This window comes from Trichosurus vulpecula, chromosome 1 (assembly GCF_011100635.1).
Source record: "Trichosurus vulpecula isolate mTriVul1 chromosome 1, mTriVul1.pri, whole genome shotgun sequence".
NCBI classification, from domain to species: domain Eukaryota; kingdom Metazoa; phylum Chordata; class Mammalia; order Diprotodontia; family Phalangeridae; genus Trichosurus; species Trichosurus vulpecula.
In genome coordinates this window covers 51,165,322-51,190,229 of record NC_050573.1, presented here as the reverse complement: position 1 = coordinate 51,190,229, position 24,908 = coordinate 51,165,322, and the positions used below count along the sequence as shown (strand labels likewise).

The 24,908-nt window shown below is 40.6% G+C and overlaps 1 protein-coding gene across 3 annotated transcripts; it reads left to right on the top strand.

The window, feature by feature from the left end:
• The first annotated feature begins 300 nt into the window (after nucleotides 1-300).
• Nucleotides 301-23,260, top strand: MARCHF2 (membrane associated ring-CH-type finger 2). 3 transcript variants are annotated; one of them, XM_036762157.1, is made up of 7 exons: nucleotides 301-493; nucleotides 2,225-2,359; nucleotides 4,369-4,448; nucleotides 5,188-5,416; nucleotides 13,620-13,815; nucleotides 18,408-18,617; nucleotides 22,538-23,260. In XM_036762157.1, the coding sequence occupies exons 4-7, from the start codon at nucleotides 5,241-5,243 to the stop codon at nucleotides 22,694-22,696; spliced, it is 741 nt and encodes a 246-aa protein (XP_036618052.1). In that variant the 5' UTR covers nucleotides 301-493; nucleotides 2,225-2,359; nucleotides 4,369-4,448; nucleotides 5,188-5,240; the 3' UTR covers nucleotides 22,697-23,260. The 3 variants fall into 3 exon arrangements, with proteins under 3 accessions (XP_036618052.1, XP_036618043.1, XP_036618060.1); XM_036762148.1 differs by lacking the exon at nucleotides 4,369-4,448 and having other exon boundaries at nucleotides 307-493; XM_036762165.1 differs by lacking the exons at nucleotides 2,225-2,359; nucleotides 4,369-4,448 and having other exon boundaries at nucleotides 307-493.
• The last annotated feature ends 1,648 nt before the right edge of the window (nucleotides 23,261-24,908 follow it).

Sequence of the window (24,908 nt, the reverse complement as noted above, 5' to 3'; positions counted from 1 at the left end):
GAGATCACACACGCCAAGCAGCGGACGTGTCTTGAAGCCAAATCTATTGGACAGATCTCTTCCAGGGAGGCTTATTGGACTGCCCCATGCCCTTTTCCTCCCGGCCCTTCTGGGCAGGCGCGTGCGGTCTAGTGCTCGCTGCAGTTGCTCCAAGATTTCCCGGACCTGGGGGTGGAGCTTCGTGCGTGGGGCGGAGCCAGCGGTCGACCGGGCGCGAGCAACCATCCGTGACGCCGCCCCAGGCCCCGCCGCCTGGGCCGCTTCTCTGGGTGTCTATTGGCCCGCGCCACGCCAGTGACTATCCCCATTGGCAGCAGGAACTGTCAGTGGGGGCAGAGGGAAGACCAGGGCCTGGACACCTGACCCAGGGCTGCCGGGCTGGCCCCGGAGCCGCGACCAGACTGGAGCTGACGGGACGGGCCGGGGCCGCCGCCGCCGCGCTGAGTGGAGCCCTGGGCGGTACGGCTCGTCCCGGCCCGACCCGCGGGACCAGGTAGGACCCGGGTCCTCAAGCTCAGCTGTCGGGAGCGGGGGGCGGGGGCCGCTGCTTCTCTGCCCTACGGAGCCCCGGGCGAGGCCTGACAGCAGCTGGGGCGGTGGCTGACAGGAGCCGGGGCCAGGCCAGACTGGAGCTGGGGCGGTGGCAGACCGGAGCGGGGACCAGGTCAGGAACAGGCCTGACCTGAGCCAGGGCGGTGTCTGACTAGAGACGAACCGAGTTGGGGCGGTGGCTGACCGGAACCGGAGCCGGGCGGGGCCGAGGCCTCCAGACTCCTGGCTCCAGGTCGGGCCGGGGCGGTGTCTGGTCTGGAGCCGCCGCCCCTTGCCGAGCAGTCTCTGGCCCTCGGCGTGGTGACGGGGGAGAACTGGCTTTCCTCTTCCACCCCACCGAGGGAATGACCCGCTGTGTCCCCTTGACCCCTTCCCATCGGCGGCCATGACCTGTAATATTTCCCCCTCCCCGTGACCGTGATCTGCAGAGGGCTCATCCTCCACCCCCAGCGATGCAGGACTCTTGATGTCCCCTCTTTACCCTGCCCCTGGCCATGACCTGCATCTTGTGTCCCCGTGGCCGCTACCTGCAGTGTGTGTGCGCGCCCCTCTGCCCTGCCGAGTGGCCCCCACCCTGACTCTGTGACCTGTGGTGCCTCCTGCCCACCCCCCAGGCCTTGACCTAATGTGCGCCCCCCAGCCAGCGCGCACACCTGTCTCCCTACGATCTAAAGCTGTTATGATCGGCACTTCCACCTCCCACCCCACAGTGAACGGTGCCTAGTACATAGTAGGCGGTTGTTTTTTTTTTTTTTTTTGGCCAGGTTCATTGTCAGTACCCCTACGTGACTTAAGATAGCCGTCTTCCCCACAACCAAGGTTGTGACCCGACTGTCTCCTCCCCAATCCTCAAGGCCACGATTGGGCAGTGTTTCTGTTAACCAGGCAGAGCTTCCACCAATGCCTCCACCACCACTCCAAAACTGCCTGTCACCTGCAATGTTGCCCACTCCACCAAGCTCCATCCTCCAGGTTGAAGGAAAGGACCTGGAGACTTAAAGCTTAAAGGATCTATTTTAACCTGGAGGGAGGTGTTGGTTGGGGGCCACAGGACTCACTCCTCCCTTCAACATTTTTATTTATGGCTCCTTTTAAGGCACAAATGGAATGCTTATCAAATTTAGATATGACACAAAGGTGAAAGGGATAGTTAGTTAACTGGATGACCGAATTGGGATTCAACAAGCTAGACTGGCTGAAGTTTAACAATGAGGTTAGCTTGAGCCAAACGTAGTCTCTAGGATTTTTTTTTTTTTAGTCAGTTTTATGGGTGTGTAACAAAGAGATACAGTTCAGGTGAAAAAGGATGAAGGACTTAGTGGACTACCGGGTCAGTATGAGTCACGGGTGTTTTGGCAATCAAAAAAAGGCCTAATTTGATGAAGGAAAGTATGGTTCCCTGATAAATGGAGGTTCCTCTGTAATATGCCCTGGTATAATGTGCTCTAGACACCACATTGTATTTTTTTTTAATGCATTAATGCATTTTCCTTTTACAAAACAAATTCTTAACAAAGAAACTTGCAAAAAAATATTTCTTGAGAAAAGTTTGTCACTCAATAATTGACATTTATCTAGCACTTTAAAGTTGGCAAAAGTACTTGACATATACTCATATATTCAGTTACACTGTGAAATAGGAAGTATGTATGATGTTATTTTTATTTTACAGATGAGGAAACTGACTCAGATTAAATGACTTGCCTATGGTCCTACAGCTAGTATCAGAAGTGGGATATGAATCCAAGTCTTTCTGATTCCAAGTCTAGCACTTTGTCCACATGACTACGATGAACAAAAAGAAAGGGTGCGTCCTTTAACTTTAGCAATGTTGTACTAACATTGTGGCGTTTGACCAGTATTGTTGCCTCTTTACATTGACTTTGCTTACAATGTTGCAGTCACTACACATGTTGTTCTTTTGACCGTCTTCTTCAGTCAGTATTTTCTCATATAAGGTTATCCCTGTTTCTTTGACTTCTTCATATTAATAATTCCTTACGGCACAGTAATATTCCATTGCATCATGTGCCATTATTTGTTCAGCTGTATCCCAACTGCTAATGCATAGCACATTTTTAAAGGGATTGCGTCCAAAGTAAGGAAACCAGGCTGGCAAGGGATCTAGAAAGCGTGTATCCATTCATTAATGCATACATTTAACAAACATTTATTAACTCCTTCTTATATGCAAAATGGACAAAATGGTACAGAGCAAGGATAATCTCAGAAACTATAGAAGCCTCATCCTGTAAATGAAAGTAGATCAAAAGCATAGCTCTTCTTGGGAAGCCATGTATCACACTGATAAAGAGCTCCTAAAATCTCAGCTTTCCTGTCTCCCCTCTTACTCCTTCCACTAAAGATTTTCTTTTTCTGCTGTTTTCTTTTTTCATTCCTCCCCTCATTTGTCTGCTCCTTTACCCTTTAAAGCATGTCTTCTAATACCTTGCTCCACAGAAAATTATGAGAAATACAGGGTGTTCCTAAAGTCTGGACACATAGGCAAAAATGCATATTTTCAAGAAATGAAATTAATGAAATTTTCAATAACATTTTATTTAATTGGAATATTAACAAATAACATCTTCAATATGATTTCCATCATTTGTGATGCAAAGGTTGATGTGCTTTGCAAGATTCATATGAACTCAGCACAGTAACTCCACATTGCTGTCAGTTTTAGCACATTCACTCTTTATGCGTTCACTCAAGTATGTTGCATCTGTGATTTTCATTGAGTACACCTTCTCCTTTACCACACTCCAGAAAAAGAAGTCAAGGGGGCTAAGGTCTGTTAATATGCCAAATATTTCAAAATATGCAATTTGCCTATGTGTCCAGACTTTAGGGACACCCTGTATATTCAAGAAGCTAAACAAAGCCCATTAATAAAAGCACAGGTTTTACAGCCTGGTAGGAGTTTCAGATACTAACCTTTTTTTTTTTTTTTCAATTTTATAGATGACAAAAATTTGAGTCTCAAGAAAGATTAAATAACTTGTTCAAGGTCACATAGTTAATTGTTGGTCTGCAACTAGAACCCAGATCTCTGGATTCCAGTTTAATTCAGTAAATATTGAGGTACTCAGCTCTGTACCATGATGTAGGGATTGCCAAAGACATATGCTACATTATCCCTGCCCTCCTTTTGATGGTCTACTTAGAGCTATACCTGAGGAAACAATTACATGATAACACATATGACAAGTTAAATGTAATCGAGTGACAGGTGGATGGTCTAGTCATTTAAATATTCTCACAAACAGCCACAGAAAGATCATGCTTTCATCTAAGAGCAGACCCAGACCTGGAACAAACCTAAAATGCCCAGGAATCCCTGAAGACTCATAGTCTAACCTGTAGATATCTACTCTGGCCGTGAGCTACGTCCCAAACAGGTTTAAGAGGAGAGGGGATTATGGTAGAATTGGTTTATTTGATAGATTTCAATTTACTTAAATCCACTGAGTGTTTTACCCTTTGCTTTGTCACTAAGCTTTCTCTAGGCTGTTAGATAATGCGGTGACCTGCTTACCCTGAAGCCTAGATTAACCCCTTTTCTGGGCTGATGTGTGCTCTTAGTTACACTCAAAGCATTGGCAGCCTTTAGGGAAGAAAAAGACACTAAGTACAGGGTCAGTTGGCTTGTTTCCTAGGGTATCTCTGGATTAAGGTATGTGTAGTTTAGACTTCCATGGTTTAATGGTTTAATCAAGATCCCTCTTAGATCCTGTTCTCCCATAAACACAGTGAGCAGTCTGGTGAAACAGGGGAATTGCAGGGTTTTGTTTTTTTTTTTTTCCTGTCCTGTAGGAGGCTTTGCTGATGCTGGAAACAAGACTGTACTTTTGATGCTTCTTTTCTAAGAATTAGAGTCAGATCAAAACACCAAGGTACAAGATGAAAACCAAGTGGATTTTTGAAAACTCAGTGCTTCTTGAAAACATCACCTTATGCTGGTTGGGGTACTGGAGTTGGAATCAGGAGACCTGAGTTCTTGTCCTAGCTTTAACACTTCTAGTGTTAAATGTCTGTGACATTGGGCAACTTACTTGCCTTCATTGAGCTTCAAGTTCTTCACTTGTGTAAGAGGGATAATGATACTTTTACTGCCTATCTTCTAGAGCTTTGTGAGGAAAGTGTTTTGTGAACCAGAAAGACCTTTATAAATGTGAACAGTTATGAATATTATTGCTGTTGGTGTATAGTGTGATTAAATTCTGGGAAATTTCCTGGTGCTTACTACTGTGCTATGTACCACTAATTTTCTATGCAACCTTGGAGCAAGTTATTTTCCATCTGTAAAAATAAGTGTATTGAGCTAGCTGATATCAAAGTTCTATTCTAGCTGAACCTGGGACCAATATTTTAAAAGGAAAGGAAAAATTTGGAAAATTTTTTGAAATAACTCTCCAGATCATAGCTGCTTGGTTTGGGGTGGTAGTGTTTGAGGATCCAGAAGAATTCATAATAACTTAATGAGAACAGCTGTTACTTATTCAGAGAGCATAGTTGAGATGTTCAGGGATTGAGGTTGGGGCAGGAAAGTACATATAGGGAGGGCCCAGGACAGTGAACCACAGAAAGGCTAGCTACTTTGTAGGACTTCAGCTCCAGCTGGTTTCTTTGCAGGCTCTTGTGATCATGGAACCCCAATTGTGAAGGCCTATGTGTCCCTTGTTGCCATGACGACAGGCGACTGCTGTCATCTCCCTGGCTCACTGTGTGACTGTACTGGAAACACGGCCTTTTCTAAGATCGTGGCCGACCCGGACCTTGGGCATCCGCAATATGTGACCCAGGTAACAGCCAAGGATGGCCGGCTCCTCTCAACTGTCATCAAAGCCTTAGGCCCGCAAAGGTAAAACTTCCCCCCAATTGTGTCTGGAAACAGATGATCCAACCTTCTGAGTCTGAAGAAGTGTCTTGGGAGTTAATCCAAAAGTATTTCTCCCCTATGGCCCAGAAGAGGATACAGGCCCATCATTCTCTTCTTGATGCAATAGCAGAACAAGGCAGTAATTGTCAATTCCGACTTGCAACCTCCAGGGTACTTTTAATTAGCTTAGTGGTATTATCAAAAGTCAGTGATTGGAACTCAGTTTATCTGAGAGTACTTTAACCAAAAAAAAACTTTTGCCTATGCAATAAGGCACTTTTGAGGAAGAGTGGGAAATTGGCATGTTGTAAAAATCAAAACTTAGGAAACTTTATTCCCTAAAGGCCATAAATCACTGATCATTTTCTTTCCCTGATTTGTCATACTAAAAGAGCCAGTGAATTCATTGGGTGACTGATGAATATTATTGATGTTTGTTACTTTTGTAATTCGCACCTTTCATTTCTCTGTTTCTTGGTTCTGGGACCCAATGTGTCTGATCTTCATAAATATTTTCTCATCCATCTCAAAAGAAGAAAACCTATTGAAATTATAGAAATGACATTGCACTGATACACAATAAAGCCTTCTGAACTATGAAACTGATGAGATTTATGGGTCTTCTAAGGTTCTTTTCTCTTACTTCACCTGGATCTTGATGAGCCCATTTGGAATACAGATTCAAAAATCCTGGAGCCAAAAGCTAGTTAAAAAGGACAATTTATGACCACAGCTGGGGAAGGTCAAGCCCTTTTAATATCTCAAGGTCTGGCTCTCTTAATTACTAAATGCTAGAAGAGGCTTTGAGTTCTTCTAGTAAACTCCTCTTTCTACTTATTTTAAAATTTAAATCTTTTTTTTTTAATGAACAAAAATCCATCTTCTCTCCCTTCTACCTGCCCCCCTCCACTAAAAAAGAAAGAAAAACAAAACCTTTGTGACAAAAACACATGGTATCAAGCAAAACAAGTTCCAAAAAAAGTCCATGTCTTTAAAAAAAAGTCTCACTCACTCTGAGATCGTCATCTCACTACCATTGTTTTTCACAAGAAACATTTGCACAGCATGTTTCATCATGGCTCTGTTGGGATCACGAGTGCTCACTGTGTTGATCAGAATTTTTAAGTTTTTCAGAGTTGTTTGTCAGTATAATTTTATTTATAAATTGGTGTCCTGATTTCTCTTTGCTTTTGGATAAGACTGTACCCAAATCATCCCAGATAGAAATACTACATAGTAGTCTAGTGTTCAGATTAGGGGAAGCCATAATCTCACTACCCTCCTGACTTGGTTATGTGACACATAAAATATTGTGTTATGTTCCGAGTATTGCATTTTAGTAGGGCCATTGATAAGCTGGAATACAATTGGGGAAAAGCAACCAGGATGAGAAAACCTCCTATGAGAATCAGTTAAAATAACTGAGAATGTTTAGCTTAGACAAAGTAAAGCCTAGGTGTGTGTAGTGACACAGGGTGATCATTATCTTCAAATATCTGAAGGGTTTTCATGTGGAAAAGAAGCAGACTTGTTATATGTAATCCAAGAGAGTAGAACTTAAGACCAATGGGAGTGAATTCCAGAGAATCAGATTTCAGTTTAATATTAGGAAAAACTTCCTAACAACTAGAGCTGTTTGGGGGGAAAAAAAAAGAAAGGAATTACTGCCTTATGAGTGGGTGGCTTCTCTTTCACTAAAGATATTCAAGTAGAGGTTGGATAAATATCCATCACGGATGCTGTGGAAGAATTCATATATTGTGAACAAGATCACCTTTATACCACCTCCAATGCTAAGATCCTGTCGTTAAGAAGAGACTCTTGATCATGTTTTGAAACTTTAAAGAGAAATACTATAAACTCCCCCTGAATATTATAATATTTTGACAGTCCTCATTGGCTTGGAAATTCTTCCTTTATTTCCATCCTACATCTCTCTTGATGTAGTATAAAACATGTTTCCTCTTATTCTGTGATTAGTAGATGGGGGTGGGGCAGGATGAGGACAAACATTTATTAAGCACCTATTTGTGCCAGGCACTGTGCTGCTTTACAACTATCATCTCATTTGATTTCTGGTGGAGAAATCTCATTGTCCTTCATATGGTAACTCTGAATATGTAATAAAACCTCATATCTTTTCACCTTCTGGAACTTCTCTGAACCCAGAATTAGGTAAAACAAGTCTTTGGCATCAAAGAAACAGTTCCTGAGCAGGAAGTAACAAGGCAGCTGAGAAGATGAAGCCTTAAAGATCCCATCTGACTTCTTGTGATTGGCCTGTTTGCCAACAAGAAGTAAAGGAATGTTCCAAGTGGTTGATGATGTCTGTAAAGGCTAGCTGTCATTATCTATCAAAGATGATTTCAGAAGTTTAGGGGCAGCTAGGTGGCAAAGTGAATAGAACATTAGCCCTGGAGTCAGGAGGACCTGAGTTCAAATCCAGTCTCAGATACTTGACACACTTACTAGCTGTGTGACCTTGGGCAAGTCACTTAACCCCAATTGCCCTGCCTTCCCCCTGCAAAAAAATAAAATAAAATAAAATAAAAAGTTTAGACTTTTTGGAGGACTGAATTGCTAGATAATTGTAGGAGTTACTCTGAAGAAGCAGAGTTAGTTCTTGTGACATTATTATCCTGCCACAGTATTACCTCATTGATTAAATCTATGAACCAGGCTGTTACTCAGAATATGAAATGTTACCATTCATTTATTTATAAATATTTATTAAGCACATACTATGTGCTGGGCCCTGTCCAAGGTACTGGAGGGCTTAAGGAGGTTACAAATTCACATAAGATACAGTTCTTGCTTTCAGAGAGCTAGTAAGGGAGATTTGAACTGTGCATGAGTAAATATAAGGCAGAATATGATAAGGGCCATACAAGAACTACAATCTAAGTACTATAGGAGGTCAGAGGAGGAACAGATCACTTCCAAATGGAATGATGAGTGACAGCATTATGGAATGGGTATCATTGAAGCTGAACCTTGAAGGATGGTGGAGTAGGGATATAGGACCAAAGGTTGCAGCCTTCCAGATAATAGCAGTAGCATGAGAAGTGGGAAAAGGTGAAGGATTTTAGGAAACAGAAAGAAGTTCAGTTTTGCTGGAGGGTATATTTTATGTAGGAGTTAATGGAAGATAAGACTTTATATTGTGGCTTCTTAGGAAAAAGGGATTAACCTTACAGTGCCTGATTCTGAAGAACCAGCAGAATTGGCACCAATGGGTGGGGATTACATTGAGCTTAAATCTACCTCTCTATATGGAAAAAAATTCTTTACAATTAAAGTCTTCCAGAAATGGGATTTACTTCTTTGGGGAACTGAGTTCCCTATCACTGAAGGTCTTTCAGCAGAGGCTGGATTCCAACTTACCAGGAATGTTATAAGTGAGATTCACACCTTAAGTAGAGATGAAAATGGATAATTTCTAAGGTTCCTTCCAATTACAGAAACCCTGAGAGTCTCTATTTTTTTCCTAAAAATTTCATCTAGTTAAACACAGCCCATCTTTCAAACCTGTTAAAATCTTTTCAAACCTTGATTTTATCATCCAGCACATTAGCTGTCCTTCTCAACTTGGTGTTATTTGCATATATCATGTTTAGCATGCTGTAAGTATCAAGTTATTGATAAAATGGCCAACAGAATTGGCTCAAGGAGGGAGCCCTACAGGAGGCCACCAGGATGCTCTCTGCTGTTTGATTTCAAACCAGTCTCCAAGTATGAACATTCAACCAGCTATAAATCTGCCTTATGGTGTTCAGTGAGCATCTATCTGTCTTGGCCATTTGGGTCTAGTAACTTTGCCAGATGTATTGCTGAAGGCAAATGAAGACACTATGTCTATTACTCTACCCTGATCTGATAAAGATACTGTAGCCTTATCAAAGAAGGAAGTGAACTTTATTCAGTGTGATTTGTTCTTAAGGAAGCTATATGGTTTCAAATGATCACTATGTCCTTTTAAAAAAAGGACATTTTCCTGTTCATAGTCTTCTTGAACCTCTCTTTTCCTCTATAATTCTTCAGAGATTACTGATACAGTGCTTCCTTTATCGTACCAGTTAGTAATTTCAGTACCCTAGGGTGCTTTTCAGGGGCAGCTAGATGACACAGTGGATAAAGCACCAAGCCTGGAGTCACGAAGACGCCTCTTCCTGAGTTCAAATCTGGCCTCAGACACTTCTTAACTGTGTGACTCTGGGCAAGTCACTTAACCCAGTTTGCCTCAGTTTTGTCATCTGTAAAATGAGCTGAGGAAGGAAATGGCAAACCAGTCCAGTATCTTTGTCCAAGAAAACCCCAAATGGGGTCAGGAAGAGTCAGACAGAATTGAACAATAGGATGCTGTTGCCTCGGCTTGAAAATTCACTTAAAGTAGCTATTTGCTTTCTTACCAACTCCTTATCATCATGTCAATCAATTTCCAACCATTACTTACCTTATCCTTTCAAGTCAAAAGAAAGCAGACAAAAATAAAATAGGAATTGGGTAGTTCTGCCTTGTTTCTGTTAACTATTAACATTAAGCTGTAAAACTCTTCCTCTCTTATTCTTGTTCCCAGAATTATTCAAAAAGGTTTTTGTTGTTGTTCTTGTCTTTGTTTCACTAGGCGTAGCTCATTCTGGGCTTTAGACCTTTAAAATTAAAGCTTTTATAGGGTCACTGATTTTTTTGTATTCTTTGATTAAATAGTACTGTCTTCTCATCTTTTGTGTCTGAGCTCATTGAATAAATCTGTGCAGCCATGTGGGTTCGTTTAAGGTCTTTTCCTTTCTTCCTTCATTGGGATGATTTGCAATTGTTGTCATTAGAATTTTGTTCTTGAGAGCACCTTTCCTCTTCAGCACCTTTCCTTCTTGAGTCTCCCACCTTGGGATCATCCTTAGCTTTTCTGTGAGCTCTTTGAAACCACTCCCCTAAAGTTTTATTTGTTTGTTTAAATATCTCAGGCTCTGCTAGGTGCTTATCATGAACCTTTCTCCCAAGGTTATTATCACTTATTTCATCTACCAGTTCTTTATCACTCTGAATCAATTCCAGAGTAACGTGGAGGTCCCTTCCAAGTAGTTATTTGTAGAATTCTGATAGGGATATGGCTAAAAGTAGGAAGCTAAAAACAAAGGTATAATGCTATGAAGATCCTGAACAAAGCATTGGCTAGAAACTCAGTGTAAGGTTACAAATTTCGGTTTGGTTTTAAAAACAGTAAGACCAAATCTGTATTGACTTCCAATTCAGCAACCATTTATTGGATATACATGTAACATACTGTGCTTAGTGCTATGGGGATTACAAAGATGAGAAGAATACAATCCAGAGCTGCAAAGAGCTTATAGTGTGCCTGGTAGGAGAGACAAGACAGGCTCACAAATGATTATAAAGCAATTATAGTCTATACTTCTACAAACAACAGAGTGCAATGAGAGTTCAGAGTAGAGAGAACATGTAGTAAAATGTGGGCCAGGAAGACTGAGGGAAGGTACCACAGACAAGGTGGCATTTGAGCTTGGCCTTCCTTGATGGATGGGTAGCATTTTGATAGGTACTGATGTGTGTGGGGAGATTTTCTTTTAGTTGTTGTTTTCATTTAAAATTTATTTTTCAATTAACAAACATTTGTTTTCTCTCCCCTTTTCCACCCTCCGTAATGGGTTCAACAACAACAAAATTGTAACAAATATGCATGCTCAAGCCAAATGAATTCCTATATTGTTCATATTTTAAAATGTCTCATTCTGCATCTTGACTGTCTCTGCCTGGAGGAGGGTGGTACACTTCATTATTTGGCCCTCTGGAATCATTGTGGGTCCTTATAGTGATCAGTTCTTATCTTTCAAAGTTGTTTGTCTTCACGGTCTTGTTATTGTATAAATTTTTGTCCTAGTTCTGCTAATTTCATTCAGTATCAGTTCATACAAGTCTTCTCAGATATTTCTGAAACCATTCTTCTCATAATTTCTTATGGCACAATAGTATCTTATTTTATTCATATACCATAATTTGTTCAGTTACTCCCCAGTTGATGAGCCCTTCCTTAGTTTCTAGGTCTTTGCTACTACTAAAAAAGCTCCTAAAACTGCCATATTTTTCTATATGTGAATCTTTTTCCTTTTTCTTTAATCTCTTTGAGTTATAGACCTAAAAATGGTGTCCCTGCGTCAGAGGATATGCCCATTTTAATGACATGTTTGGCACCAAATTGCTTTCTAGAATGGATGGACCAATTCACAAGTCTTAACAAGTACATTGATGCGCGTTTTCCATCAGCCCCAAAATGACCATTTCATTTTCTTTTTTTAATCTTCTTTGCTAATCTAATGAGTTTGAGGTGAAACCTCAGAATTGCTTTAATTTGCATTTTCTAACTATTGGGTGATTTGGAGCATTTTCCACATACATAGCTGTATTGATACTTCGAAAAAGTTAGGAACTCTAATCAATATGATGACCCACTGCAATTCCACAGTCTTCATGATATGATGAAACATGCTACATGGTTTTTTCAGATATGGTCGACGAGAGAATTTCTTTTGCCTGACTATGCACGTTTGAAATAGGAGTTTTGTTTTTCTTTTTTCCTCAGTGAGAGAAAGGAAGGAAATTCAGGAGAGAAAGATTTTCATTAATGAGGGGGGGAAACCCTAATTTTAAAAAACATATGGTTGTTGATAGTTTTGATTTCTTTCTTTGAAAACTACTTTACTTTTTAATATACCTTGACCCTCATTTGAGGAATGGCTCTTATTCTTATAAATTTGAATACATTCCTTATATGTTGTTCAGAATGGGGCCTTTATTAGAGAAACTAGTTGCAAAGATTTTTTTCTCTAACTTTTCCTTCTAATTGTAGTTGCACTGGTTTTATTTTTTGCAAAAACCAAGGCAGTTTTTCTGAGAGAGGTATTTTTTTTAAAGTCATACTGTTCCATGGTAAATCATATATAAAGTTACTTATGGAACTACTATTCTTTATGCACACCATTTTTTTCCCCTTTCCTCATGTCTTCCCTTTAAAAAAGCACCCCCACCCAAAAAAAAATTCTGGCCAAAAATCTCCAGGGAAAAATAATGTTTATGGTCAGTCTTTGACAGTAATGTGCAAAACTGCCAATCTACTGCAATCTGCAATCCTATTATATTACTTAGAGTTTATCTCCTGTGCAGAAAACAGTCTGTTTTTTAATTTTTCTCCATATCAAGGTAATGTAGTATAGTAGAAGGAATGCTAGATTTAAAGTCAGCAGATGGGAGTTTAAATCCCAACTCTATTATTTACTACCTGTGTGTCCCTGGACAAGTCACTTCTCTTGGCTTCGGTTTCTCACTGTAAAATGATGGGGTTAGACTAAATCAGGGGTCTTTAATTTTTTTTGTGTTGTGAACCCTTTGGTAGTCTGGTGAAGCCTCTGGACCTTCACAGAGTAATATTTTTAAATCAATAAAATACATAGGATTACAAAGAAAACTAATTATATTGAAATATCATTATAAAATTTTTGTAAAAAAAACCAAGTTCACAGCCTGCAGGTTAAGAACCCCAGCTCTAAATTTATGATCCTAAGGGGTGGGAGGGTGAAACTGAAGGGGTTCTTAATGACTTTTTTCTCTAAGTTATAGTCCAGCTGTTTTTTTCTACTACCAAATGAACAGTCACGGAAATATCTGATCTTGGATAGATTTCTAGAGTGACAGAAGCAATGAAAGGTGTTCTAGCTGTGTAGGAGTCATACCTAAGTTCTAGTCTCCTGCCACTAATTTTTCCTGTGATCTTGGGCAAGAGACTTACCTCCTAAGGACTTTAGCTTTCCTATCTGGAAATGAGGGGGTACTTCTAGCTACTGATATACTTTGGTTTTAGGTATTTGAGGATTTGAGATTGCTTGTTGTCCTACCACTGCATTCTAGTCCAGCTACGTGTCACCACCCACTTGGTTTATCACAGTGTTCACAGGAATCCACGCCCAAGGCAGGAACCCACAGGACAGGCCTGTCCAGAGAGTTCTTGCTGGCTTTTTCTGCAAGGATAATGTTAGACCTTTAAGATGATGATAGTGATGGTGACTAACATTTATATAGCATTTTACAGTTTACAAAGCACATTCCTCACAATTGGGAAAGAGTACACTCAGTTCTAAGCCTTTGTGATGATGTGTTTTGTTTTTGTCCTTAGTGATGGACCCATCTGCCGAATCTGCCACGAAGGGTCCAGTGGGGAGGTGCTGTTGTCGCCCTGTGATTGCACAGGCACGCTTGGTACCGTGCACAAGAGCTGCCTGGAGAAATGGCTTTCTTCTTCCAACACTAGTTACTGCGAGCTGTGCCACACAGAATTTGTGGTGGAGAGGCGGCCCCGGCCCCTCACAGAGGTATTGTCCTGGTCCAGCAGGTATTGTGATTGTTTTACTGAGACAAGACAGACAATGAAAAAGTAGATGAGACCCCCTTGACAACACAATGGAAGAAAGAAAATGCAAGTCCACTCTAGTTACTTGGGTGAATATGCAGGTCAGTGCCCCATTACCAAATAATCTTAACACTGGAGATTCTGAACTATTCCAGTATCTGGAATAGTTGGAGACTCCTGGAGATTTTCTAGAGGGAAATTCATTCATTCAATATTCAGCATTAATTGTCTGCTAGGTGCTACATACAAAAATAAATAAGACATAGTCTTTTTTCTCAAGGAATTAACAATTAAGAAATGATCATAGTATCTTAGTATTAGAGGGGAATAGGAAACTATAACTCACAAAAGTGAAGTGAATTGCTCATGGTCACACAGGTAGTAAGTGGCAGAACAAGGATTGGAATGCAAGTTCCTTGACTCTAGTTCCAGTGCTCTTTCTTCTACACTATGCTACTTTCCACAAGGATAAATAAAATACAAATTAAATTATAATAAATGTATAGGGTGAGCATAAAGTACTTTGAGATAAGAGGAAGGAAATAGTACTTCCAACTGAGAGACTTGGACAATTAGCATTTATTAAGTACCTACAATCTAATGGGCTCACAATCTAATGGGGGAATAGACTTAGCAAACAAATATGTACAAACCAGCTACATACCAGATAAACAGAACATAATTAACAAAGAGAATGAATTAGAATTAAGAGGGATTAGGGAAGGCTTCTTGTAGAAGGTGGGACTTAAAGGAAGCCAGAGAGGTCAGTAGTCAGAGTGGAGGAGGGGAGAGCACTCCAGCATGGAGGACAGGCAGAGAAAATGGTTGGAACTGAGAGATGGAATATATATTGTTCATGGAACTGGCAGAGGTCAGTGTCTCTGGATCAAAGAGTAGATGGAGGAGGAGGTGGGAATGGAAGGAGGAAGGGACTAGGCTATAAAGAGTTTTAAATGCCAAACAGAATTATGATCCTGGAGAATGTAAGGATCCCCTAGAGGTTATTGAGTAGGGTGTGTGACATGGTTAGACTTGTGCTTTAGGAAAATTACTTTGGTAGCTGAATGGAGGATGGATTGGAGTAGGGAGAGACTTGGGGCAGGCAGACCCACCAGCAGGCTATGGCAGTAGTCCAGGTGTGTGGTGGCAGCATCAGAGGAATGATGGGAACATTGAAAGATGTTGTAAATGTGAAATCGATAATCCTTTATACCATTTTTGGTGATGACACATAGTTTGCTAGTTTGGAAGACTGGTAGAATAGTGGTACCCCTGATACTAACAGGGAAGTTAAGAAGAGGGAGAGTGTGGGGAGAAAGATAGTGTTTTAGAAATATTGAGTTTAAGATGTCTACTTGACATCCAGTTTGAGATGTCTGAAAGGCAGTTGAAGATGTAAGACTGGTGGTCAGCACAGAGGTTAGGGCTGGATAGGTGGATCTGAAAATCATCAGAGAGGATCATAGAGATGATAATTAAAAACATGATAGCTGATGTGATCACCAAATAAAGTAGTACAGGAGAAGAGGATTCAGGACAGAGCCCTGTGGGACATTCATAGTTAGTAGGTGTAACATGGATAAGGAGTCTGAAAAGGACTGGTCAAACAGGTAGGAGAACCAGGAGAAAGTAATATCCCCAAAACCTGGAAAAGAGAATGATGAACAGTGTGAAAGGCTGCAGATAGGTCAAGGAAAATGAGGATTGAGAAAAGATCATTGGATTTGGCAACTAAGAGATCACTATTAACTTTGGAGGGAGGGATTTTGGTGGAGTGATATCACAAGCTGGATTGTAAGGGGTTAAGAAGAGAGTGAGAGGAAAGTGAAGGCACCAACTGTGGGCAGCCTTCTAAAGAAATTTAGCCATAAAGAACAGAAAAGATATAGGAGATAGTAGGGAAGGGATCAAGGGAGAGGTATTTTGAAGATAGAGGAGACAAGGGCATGTCTGTAGGCAGTAGGGAAGGAGCCAGTAGATTAAAGATAAGTGAGAGAGTAAGGATGACAGAGGGGGCTATCTCTGTTGGAGAAGACAGGATGAAATGGAATCATTTGTGTGGGTAGAGGATTGACCTCTACCTAATAAACAAGACTTATGGAAGGCTTCATAGAAGAGATAGCATTTGAGGTGGACCTTCAAAGATAGGTAAAATGTCAATAGGCTGGATGGAACTTCCATACATAAGGGAAAGTGTGAACAAAAAGCATGGAGGTGAAAGAGAACAGGATATAGTCAGGGAACAGTGATTTTTAAGGTATTGGATTGAACCTCATTAGAGGTCTGAAAGCCAAGTCTAGTTGTCCACTTATTGAGTATATTGTAGGGCAGCTTGTTGAGATCTGGGTTCAAATGAAAGGCCCTCTAGAGTAGCTTCTAAATCTCATCTTCTGTGATTCTATGACTAGACTATTTTGCCTAGAAGATAAAGTACAGTGAAGGTGATTACTGTAAAAAGAGACTGGAGGAAGTCAGGGTAATGCCAACTTGTGAAGTGACAGGTTGTAGAAATGTGTAAGATGTTTGGCTTCCTGATCACATCTGAGGGTTCTCAATGCTGGATGCTTACCAAGGAAAAGGGTTTATCTGAGGGAATAAAGCCAGTGTTTAGAGATGACCGCCACTATTTGGCACTGATTAAAGAAGCAGATTGAGTCCCAGGGGAGACTCTACAGTCTTGGTTATATGCTATGAAGTAATGGGTCCTGAGTAGCTTCACTAGGTGTCAGGTCTCCCAAAAAACCTGGTTACTAACTTGGGCAAACTGTGGCAAGTCCTTAACTGAGTGTGAAGTCAACCCTATTTCTGTAAACTGATAGACATAGGTACCGGGAGTCCAACTGTCCAGGAGGTGCTAGGAAAATTTTAATGATGGGCACTGAGAAAGGACAAAAAATCTAGTATACTAGATGTTTGCTCACCGGAAATGCTCCCCTTGTATCTGGGTTAAAGCTACTCAAACAGGCAATGGCTTATGGCTCAATTCAGAAACTGTTAGGATTGGTTGGACATAACCAGAGGATAGACATTGATCTTGTGGTAAAGGCTGCAGGTGACTAGACTGTACCCCAAAGGCTAGTTAGGAAAAGAAAAGGGATGAATTGCACTTGCTCCAGAGTTTTGTCTGGAACTGGTGATGGGTCTAACTGCGGCCTCAGATGCTATAATTCTGCCTAGCCTTACCATCTCTTCTGCCATTATTATACTATTTTTACATGTATTTTCTCTCTCAACTTTACTATCTTTCTCTCTTCACCTGCTCTAGTCCTCTGTAGAAGAGGAAAAATCATTAACTAAATATAAATATCAGGTGCCATCCATCTTTCTTTCTTTCTTGTTTGACCAAACCACTCCTTTAATATGCATCTTTGTTTCTGCTTGGTATCTGAAGACATGAGTCCACGTATGTGTACTCACCTTAGAATAGAAGCTGCAAGAGGGTGAGTCTCTCATTTGATGATAACCCTTATATAGTGATTTAGTTCCAAACACTTTACGTACGTTATCTTATTTGATCCTTACAAGTTTCCTCTGAGGCAGGTAGTACAATTATTATCCCATCTTATAATGAACAATCTGAGGCTCCATTCAAATGACTTGTTCATGGTCACATAGCTAACAAGTGGAATCGAACCCAGGTTTTCTGTCCTGTGATCTTTCCTCTATGCTAGTATCCAAACGTCTGCTGTGACCCTTATGCTTTCTTTTATTCCCTGCTTCCTCATAGACAAAGTTTTCTCTTGGGTAGAGTGAGTCACATGACAAGATATTGTATGCATCCTTGAATTATTTTTCTAAAGAGCTCATTTCTAGTTCCCCCAAACCAGAAGTTCTCAAAGTCTGATCTAAGGACCCCAAAGGGTCCCTGAAACCTTTTCAAAGGGTTCCACGAGGTCAAAAATACTTTCATAGTAATACTAAAGACATTATTTTGTCTCTTAAAATACTCTTCCATTTTAGAATGTAGATGTACATACCTTTGAGACAGTATTTTCTTCATATATTTCAACCAAAACAACATATCAAAACAGATGGAATACAGAAGTAAATATGAGAACCTAGCTATCTTTCTCTTAAGCCAGATATTGAAGAGATTTGCAAAAAATATGTAAAACAATGCCATTCTTCTAATTTTTTTGTTTTAGAAAATATATTTTTCATAAAAATATTTGTTAACATGTAATGGATTTATTGTTGTTATAAAATTAATAAAATTTTTTAACTTTCATCAGTTTTAATTCCTAATATGGTAACTATTTATAGATATAACCCACATTAAAGTGCTTTTAGGATCCTCAATTTTTAAGAGTATAAAGGAGTCCTCAGACTGTAAAAGGTCCTGAGACCAAAAAGTTTTAAGAACTGCTGCTCTAAACCTTCAACTCCTCAAAGCAGTCAAGGTAGGTCCTACCTCCCTAGCTGCTTTAAATTATTAATGAGATTTGAGAACAGATTTATGATAGATATATATGAGGTATTTCATTATTTGGGGGAACACAATGGGAAAGTGATGTTTCTTTTCTTAGTGGTTTATAACTTTTCCTTTGTTGTTAGTGGCTGAAGGACCCTGGGCCCAGGAATGAGAAGAGGACCCTTTTCTGTGACATGGTGTGTTTCCTGTTCATCACACCCCTCGCAGCCATCTCAGGCTGGCTTTGCCTTCGAGGGGCCCAGGATCACCTACAGTTTAACAGCAGGCTGGAGGCTGTGGGACTCATTGCTCTCACTTTAGCACTTTTTACTATCTACATCCTCTGGACATTGGTGAGTCAGCACAGCTAGCTGCCCCTTGACAGTCTGCTAAAGGGTATCTTCTTTAGGCTTTACAGTCAACCTGAGGCTAGCCAATAAAACTAGGCATGCATTCTCTAATACCAGGTTTCCTTTCCTCTATTTTGAATAGTGAGTATATGGGCATTCCCCATAGACAAACAGAAATTTACCTAGTTTCTGACCCATATTTCCTATCAGTGAAAATATGAATACAGTGCCTTCTTACTTTGAGGTTGTGATGATTGGAACAGACCTTTGGTAGTCTCATGGTTCAGATGTTTACTAATTATGATCCTCAATGATCCCTAGGTGGTCTATGGGTTGGTCCTAAAAGTAAATTTAATATGCAGTGAAAATTAGATTAAAATTTTTCAGCATTTCAACAGTTTTTACAGTTTAACCACAGTCATTTAGCATGGGTGCAGTGGAAGGAAGGTTAAATTTGGGGCCAAAAGACCTGGGTTCAAATCCCCTTCTGCTACTTATTTCCTGTGTGACATTTAATAAATCACTTAACCTTTCTGGGCCTTAAGTCTCTTTATTTGTACAACGAAGAGTGTGGATTACATAGTCTTTTAAATCTGTGATCTATGATAATATGAGGTTCTTCCAGGTCAGACTTTTATGGAGTGATAACAACGTGCCCATTATTGAAAGCATTTTAGATATGTTTATCTCAGTTTAGCCTCTGAACAATTTTTAGGAGGGAGATAGTGAGGTATGATCATCCCTATTTTAAAGAGGAGGAAATTGAAGCACAGGAATATTAAATGGCTTGTCCAAGGTCACACAGATAGAGGGGCTAACTATGAACCTCAATCTTCTGGTCCCTGTACTAGTGTTCTTTATGTTCTCCTACCTGAGTGCCTGAGAGAATGTGAATATAGGCTGCAGGATTTTTTGCCTTGCTAAAAGTCAAATGGAGCTGGAAGGGATTTTGATTGTCTATTCCAATTTCTGCATCATACAACCGAGATCAACTTGAGGTCAAGATGTTAAGTGATCTGCCCAATGTTACCTGCTTAAATAATGGCAGTTCTAGAAGAACCTAGGTCTTCTGATGTTCAGTCTGATGTTCCACTTCCCTGAATACAGGAGACATTTGACTTCCTCATTTTCCTGATAAAGTATGAGTGTTAGGGCAGCTAGGTGGTGCAACAGGTACAGCATTGGCCCTGGAGTCAGAAGGACCTGAGTTCAAATCTGGCTTCAGCCACTTGACATACTAACTGTGTGACCTTGGGCAAGTCACTTAACCCCAATTGCCCTGCCTTCCCCCCTCAGGAAAAAAAAAAAAGGATGAGTGTCTCTGGTCACATAACTAGCCAGTGGCAGAAGTAAAGCTAACTTCTGGGTCTCTCAACTACCCTAGAACAATGCTCTTTCCATTACACCAAGTATCTCCCTGCTTCTAGGGCCACTGTATCCTGTAAAGAACATTACAAAACAGAAGGGAAATCTTATAACAATCAAAGGTCAATCCAACATGACTGCTGCCAATGGCTAAGCAGGAGAGGGTGCGTTTGGTGCTCAGATGGCAGAATCTATCTGCCTGTTCTCAGCAGCTGGCATCTTTTTTCAAGGCTTGGCAATCCTACCATATATACTCTGAATTCTGCTAGGAAAGTAGATCAGGAATATTAATTCTCTATAAATTCCTGTATAGGGTTGATGTTGGTTGGAGGGATGGAGAGATAGGACATAACAGTAAGATTTGTAAAACACTTTCCAACTTAGTTCCTGTGACTGACGGCTTACAGAGAAAGAGTCGATTCCAGATGGGAGGCCTTAGTATCCTAGGAAACCTAAACGGTATTATTGTTTATTACTTTTTACCTGTATTTCAGAATTGGCCAGACTGCAGTGCTCTAGGTATACTCTGTCTATGTAAGGGCCCCTTAAACTTCTACTAACTGAGCTGGATGTGTGTATTTTGGCACTCTAGTTTCATGCAATTTAAACCTGTTGTTGGTCATGTACTGGGCTAGAGTCTAATCTGCCTCTGTGGGTACCTGTATCTACCTTTTCTTTGGGTCAGAAGCAGTGGAACTCTTTCAGGTGAGTGGTAGCTATGCCTTCCAGGAATGACACAGAAAGATGAAGGAAACCAGCTGGCTTTTCAAAATATTCCCAGGCTATAAACTAACACTCATCTTGAGTAAAAGTCTGTTTAAAAGTATGGAATTTGCCCAGTATAGGTAATACTTTTCTGTCTATGTTGAGGTTTTTTGGACTCAAATACTGTGATTTCACCAGCATAAGGAACTCCTTTTATATGGAAACTCCCTCCACTGATGCAACTCAGGAGCTTCTAACATTTGGGGGTGCTGGAAAGTTAGATACCTTTCCCATGGCCACACAGCTAGTATGTATCAGAGGCAAGAATTAAACCCAGGTCTGCCTGCCTCCAAGCCTGGTTATGTATTCACTTGCCACACTATCTCTGTGAGAGATTCACAGAATTCTAGAATGTGAGAGCTGGCAGGGATTTTTCTAGTCCAACTCCCCCATTTTCAAGTGAGATGTTTAGTAGCATTTGTAAGAAAAACTGCAAACCACCCCACCCCCCCAACAATTCCACTGGATTGGTTAACTCCATTCAGTTCACCAAACATTTATTAAACACCTACTATGTAGAAGGCAAACAAAAATGACAAATAGGGCCTGTTCCCCAGGAGTTCATATTCTAGGAGATACAGCATGTACACAAGTAAATGCAAGATAATTAGAGGAAGGGTTGGAGGGGCAGGTTATTTGCACCGTCAACTAGGGTGCTGAAGCAAGTAACCTGCCCCTTCGACCTCAAGATTCTCTATATATGCGTGCAAAGAGTTTCCTGTATGAGCTTGGACTTGGGAAACCTTTGTCCTTCCTAGGATAGATTGCCTTAGCACTTATCCTCTTTTAGGAATACTTTAATCCCCTATTATTTATCTAGGCCCTATAGCAACCATGTGGCTATTAGCAGATTGGAATTTTCCCCTAAAAAGTATTCAAGCTACTTATATGGAGGAAGCTTGCAGGACCTTACACCTGCCCATATCTTATAACCCAAGAGTTGACATTGCCACTGTCATCAAAAGAAGACTAATTTAATACTTCTCTTTCCCTAATTTAGCTTTTTCCTTTTCTTTCTCTTTGCTGAATGCAAAAACCTTCACTTGGTTTCAAAACAATTAACTGTGAAAATATAGGATGAAGAGGAACCAGTGCTGGACAAGTTTACTGAAAAAGAATTGAGGGTTGTGGTGTACTGCAGGCTCAGGATCAGTCACCAGGCAACAAAGGAGGCGATTTATCCTAAGCTTAAGAGAAGGATGACATCCAGAAGAAGGCGGCAATCATTTTGCTGTACTTTGCCCTGGTCGCCACATTTTTAGAAAAGATACTACAATTAATCTGGAGCAGATCCAAGGAAAGAAAACAGGGTAGTTAGGAGACCATATACTGTGCAATACAAGGATCAGTGGGAGGAACTCTAGGAATTTTTTAGCATGGAAGAGAAAAGCATTACAGGAGGACATGAGAGTTGTCTTTAAGAATTTAAAGGACTATCATGTAGAAGAAGAATTAGGGACTAATAGCCCGGTAGTAGGAGTAACAGAAGTTGCAGAAGGGCAGATTTAGTCTCAATGAAAAGAGAAACTTGATCATAATTAATGCAATTCAGAGGTGGAATGCACTTCTTTAGGAGGTAGTAGGTGCCCTCTCGCTTGAACTCTTCAAGCAGAGGTTATGTGATGTCTTCTTAGGGAAGTTATAGAGAGGATTCCTGTTCAGATCCAGGTTGGAACAGTTGGCCACTGTTTCCTTTCCACTACTGAGATGCTTATGTAATTCTTTATCAGGATTCCCTCTTTGGGCCCGAGGGGGAAAGAACTCTGTACTGACCTCTCTTTCTTGTTCCCTAGGTTTCATTCCGCTACCATTGCCAGCTGTATTCAGAGTGGAGAAGGACTAATCAAAAAGTCCGTTTAATGATTCTGGACTCTAAAAGCTGTAAGACAGCCCAGCATTCATTGCTGTCAACTATGCTTCTCAAGAAAACAGCAGAAGAAACTACTGTGTGAGTGCCCTGGAAATGGTAGCCCTTGAAAGAGAGGGGTTAATCCTGACCCACCATAATCCAGAGAGGAGTCCAACCTAAAGGAATCAGCTGGCATACGGGAATTACAGAGGAAGAAGGAAAGCTGACCACACTGTTGGCTGGCCCAGGATCTTGAGAATATAATTGGGAAGACTCAGCTTTTTAAGGAAGGACACAACTATCTCTTTCACCCAAATCTGGGTTGACTTTGTTACAATATACACTAAGTGGAGTATATTCTATATATGTACATATTTTTTCAATTTCCTTGCATAAAATTTCTGTATATTATGTTGACAGACTTGGTTTTAAGCTTCAGTACTGAAGCTGGCAGCTTGATCTCATCTGAGGTTAATTACATGCCCTGTTCTGGAGTCACTCAAAGACAATTCATGTTTCACATTGCCCTTGCCCTAGGAGGAATTTGCTAAGATCTTGGGAGGCTATCTTCATATCTGCACTTTCTTTTATGGTGTCATACTTTATAAAAGTTTCTGTGTTTTAAAGATCACCCTGAAGGAATAAAATGAGCTCTTAATGAACATAATGGATTTATTAATGATTGTTTCTGAAGGTGCCTTAAACCCAAGTGCTTAAACCAAGATTTTTCTAGTGAGTACATCTAATCCCATTTCAGGGGAGAAGTTTGGGAATTTAGACCTAAATATATAATTCAATACAAGTACTTTAAAATGTAGTTACTTCCACGATGTGTGGTATAAAGAGAGGCACAGGAGGGAGAAGAAAGAAGTGGTAATCACAACAGGCTATACTGTTCCATCAAAAGCCTTTCATAAGGATTAAGCTCATTTCCTTTTTTTTTTTTGACATTATTACTATTTTACTGTATTTACTATTTTATTGACAGTATTATTATCAGAATTTTATATTTATAGTTTACCTAGATTTTAGCAAAGCCTTTAGTAGTCTCTTGAGATTCTTATAGAAAAGATGAGATGTGGGCTAGGAGACTAGTATAGTTAGGCAGCCTCAGCTGGTTGCACTGCAGAACCCAGAGAGTCATTATGGTTTGATATCAACTGGAAAGGTTTCTAGCAGAGTCCTAAGTGTTGTTAATATCTTTATCAGTGATATAGACTACAGTGCTCATCAGATTTACAGATGATACAAAGCTGAGAGGGATAGCTAACATGGTCAATAGACTCAAGATCCAAACAGACTTTGATAGGGAAGCATGTGACAAATGTCAAGTCTTACATTTGGGTTCAAAAATTTAACTTCACAAACTAGACAACGGGGGAGGATCAGGAGGTCTCAGTGGATTGCAAGTTCAATATGAGTTAGCAGGGCAATACGGCAGCCAAAATAGCTAATGCAATTAATCTCAGGCTTCATGGAGAGAAGCACCGTGTCCAGAACTGGAGAAGTGCTATGCTGTCTCATCTGCTCTGGCAGACAACCTCTGTAGCATGGTTTTCTATGTTGGGCACCATATGTCAGCAGAGACATTTGCAAGCTGGAGCGTCCAGAGGGAAGCAAACAAAATCCTAACAGGCCTCAATCCTACTCATATAAGGGTGAAAAAAAATCACGATAATAACATTTATATAGTGCTTGCTGTTCAGTGTCCAACTCTCCTTGGTGTTTTCTTGGCTAAGATACAGTTATGGTTTGCCATTTCCTTCTCCAGTGGATTAAGGCAAACAGAGGTTAAGTGACCTGCCCAGGGTCACGCAGCTAGTAAGTGTCTAAGGCCAGATTTGAACTGAGGTCTTCCTGACTCCAGGCCCAGTGCTCTATCCACTGTACCACCTAGCTGCCCCAAGTGGGTCATGTTGAGCCTAGAGAAGACTTGGGGAACAAACTTAGGCTTTATATAAGGAGAACTTAAAATCAGATGTATCCCAAAGTGTAGTTTGCCTTGGGTTGTGGCTTTCCCCTTCGCTTGACATATTTAAGCAAAAGTCTGATAACTACTGGTTGGGTACACTGTAGAGGAAATTTTTCCCCTAATAATAGAAGGCTCACGAGATTCGTTTAGGTCTCATGAAAAATGAGGAAACTCTGGATTATCTTCCTCAGGAATACTTCAGTGTAGAGTCAACTAATGTGTTCTAAGAATGGCTGGTCCAATTTGTTACAATTCTTCTATGCAACATGACTAACGTGAAAATGTATTCAATAGGAATGTATGTGCAGAGCACATATCGGACTGCATGCTGTCTTGGGGAAGA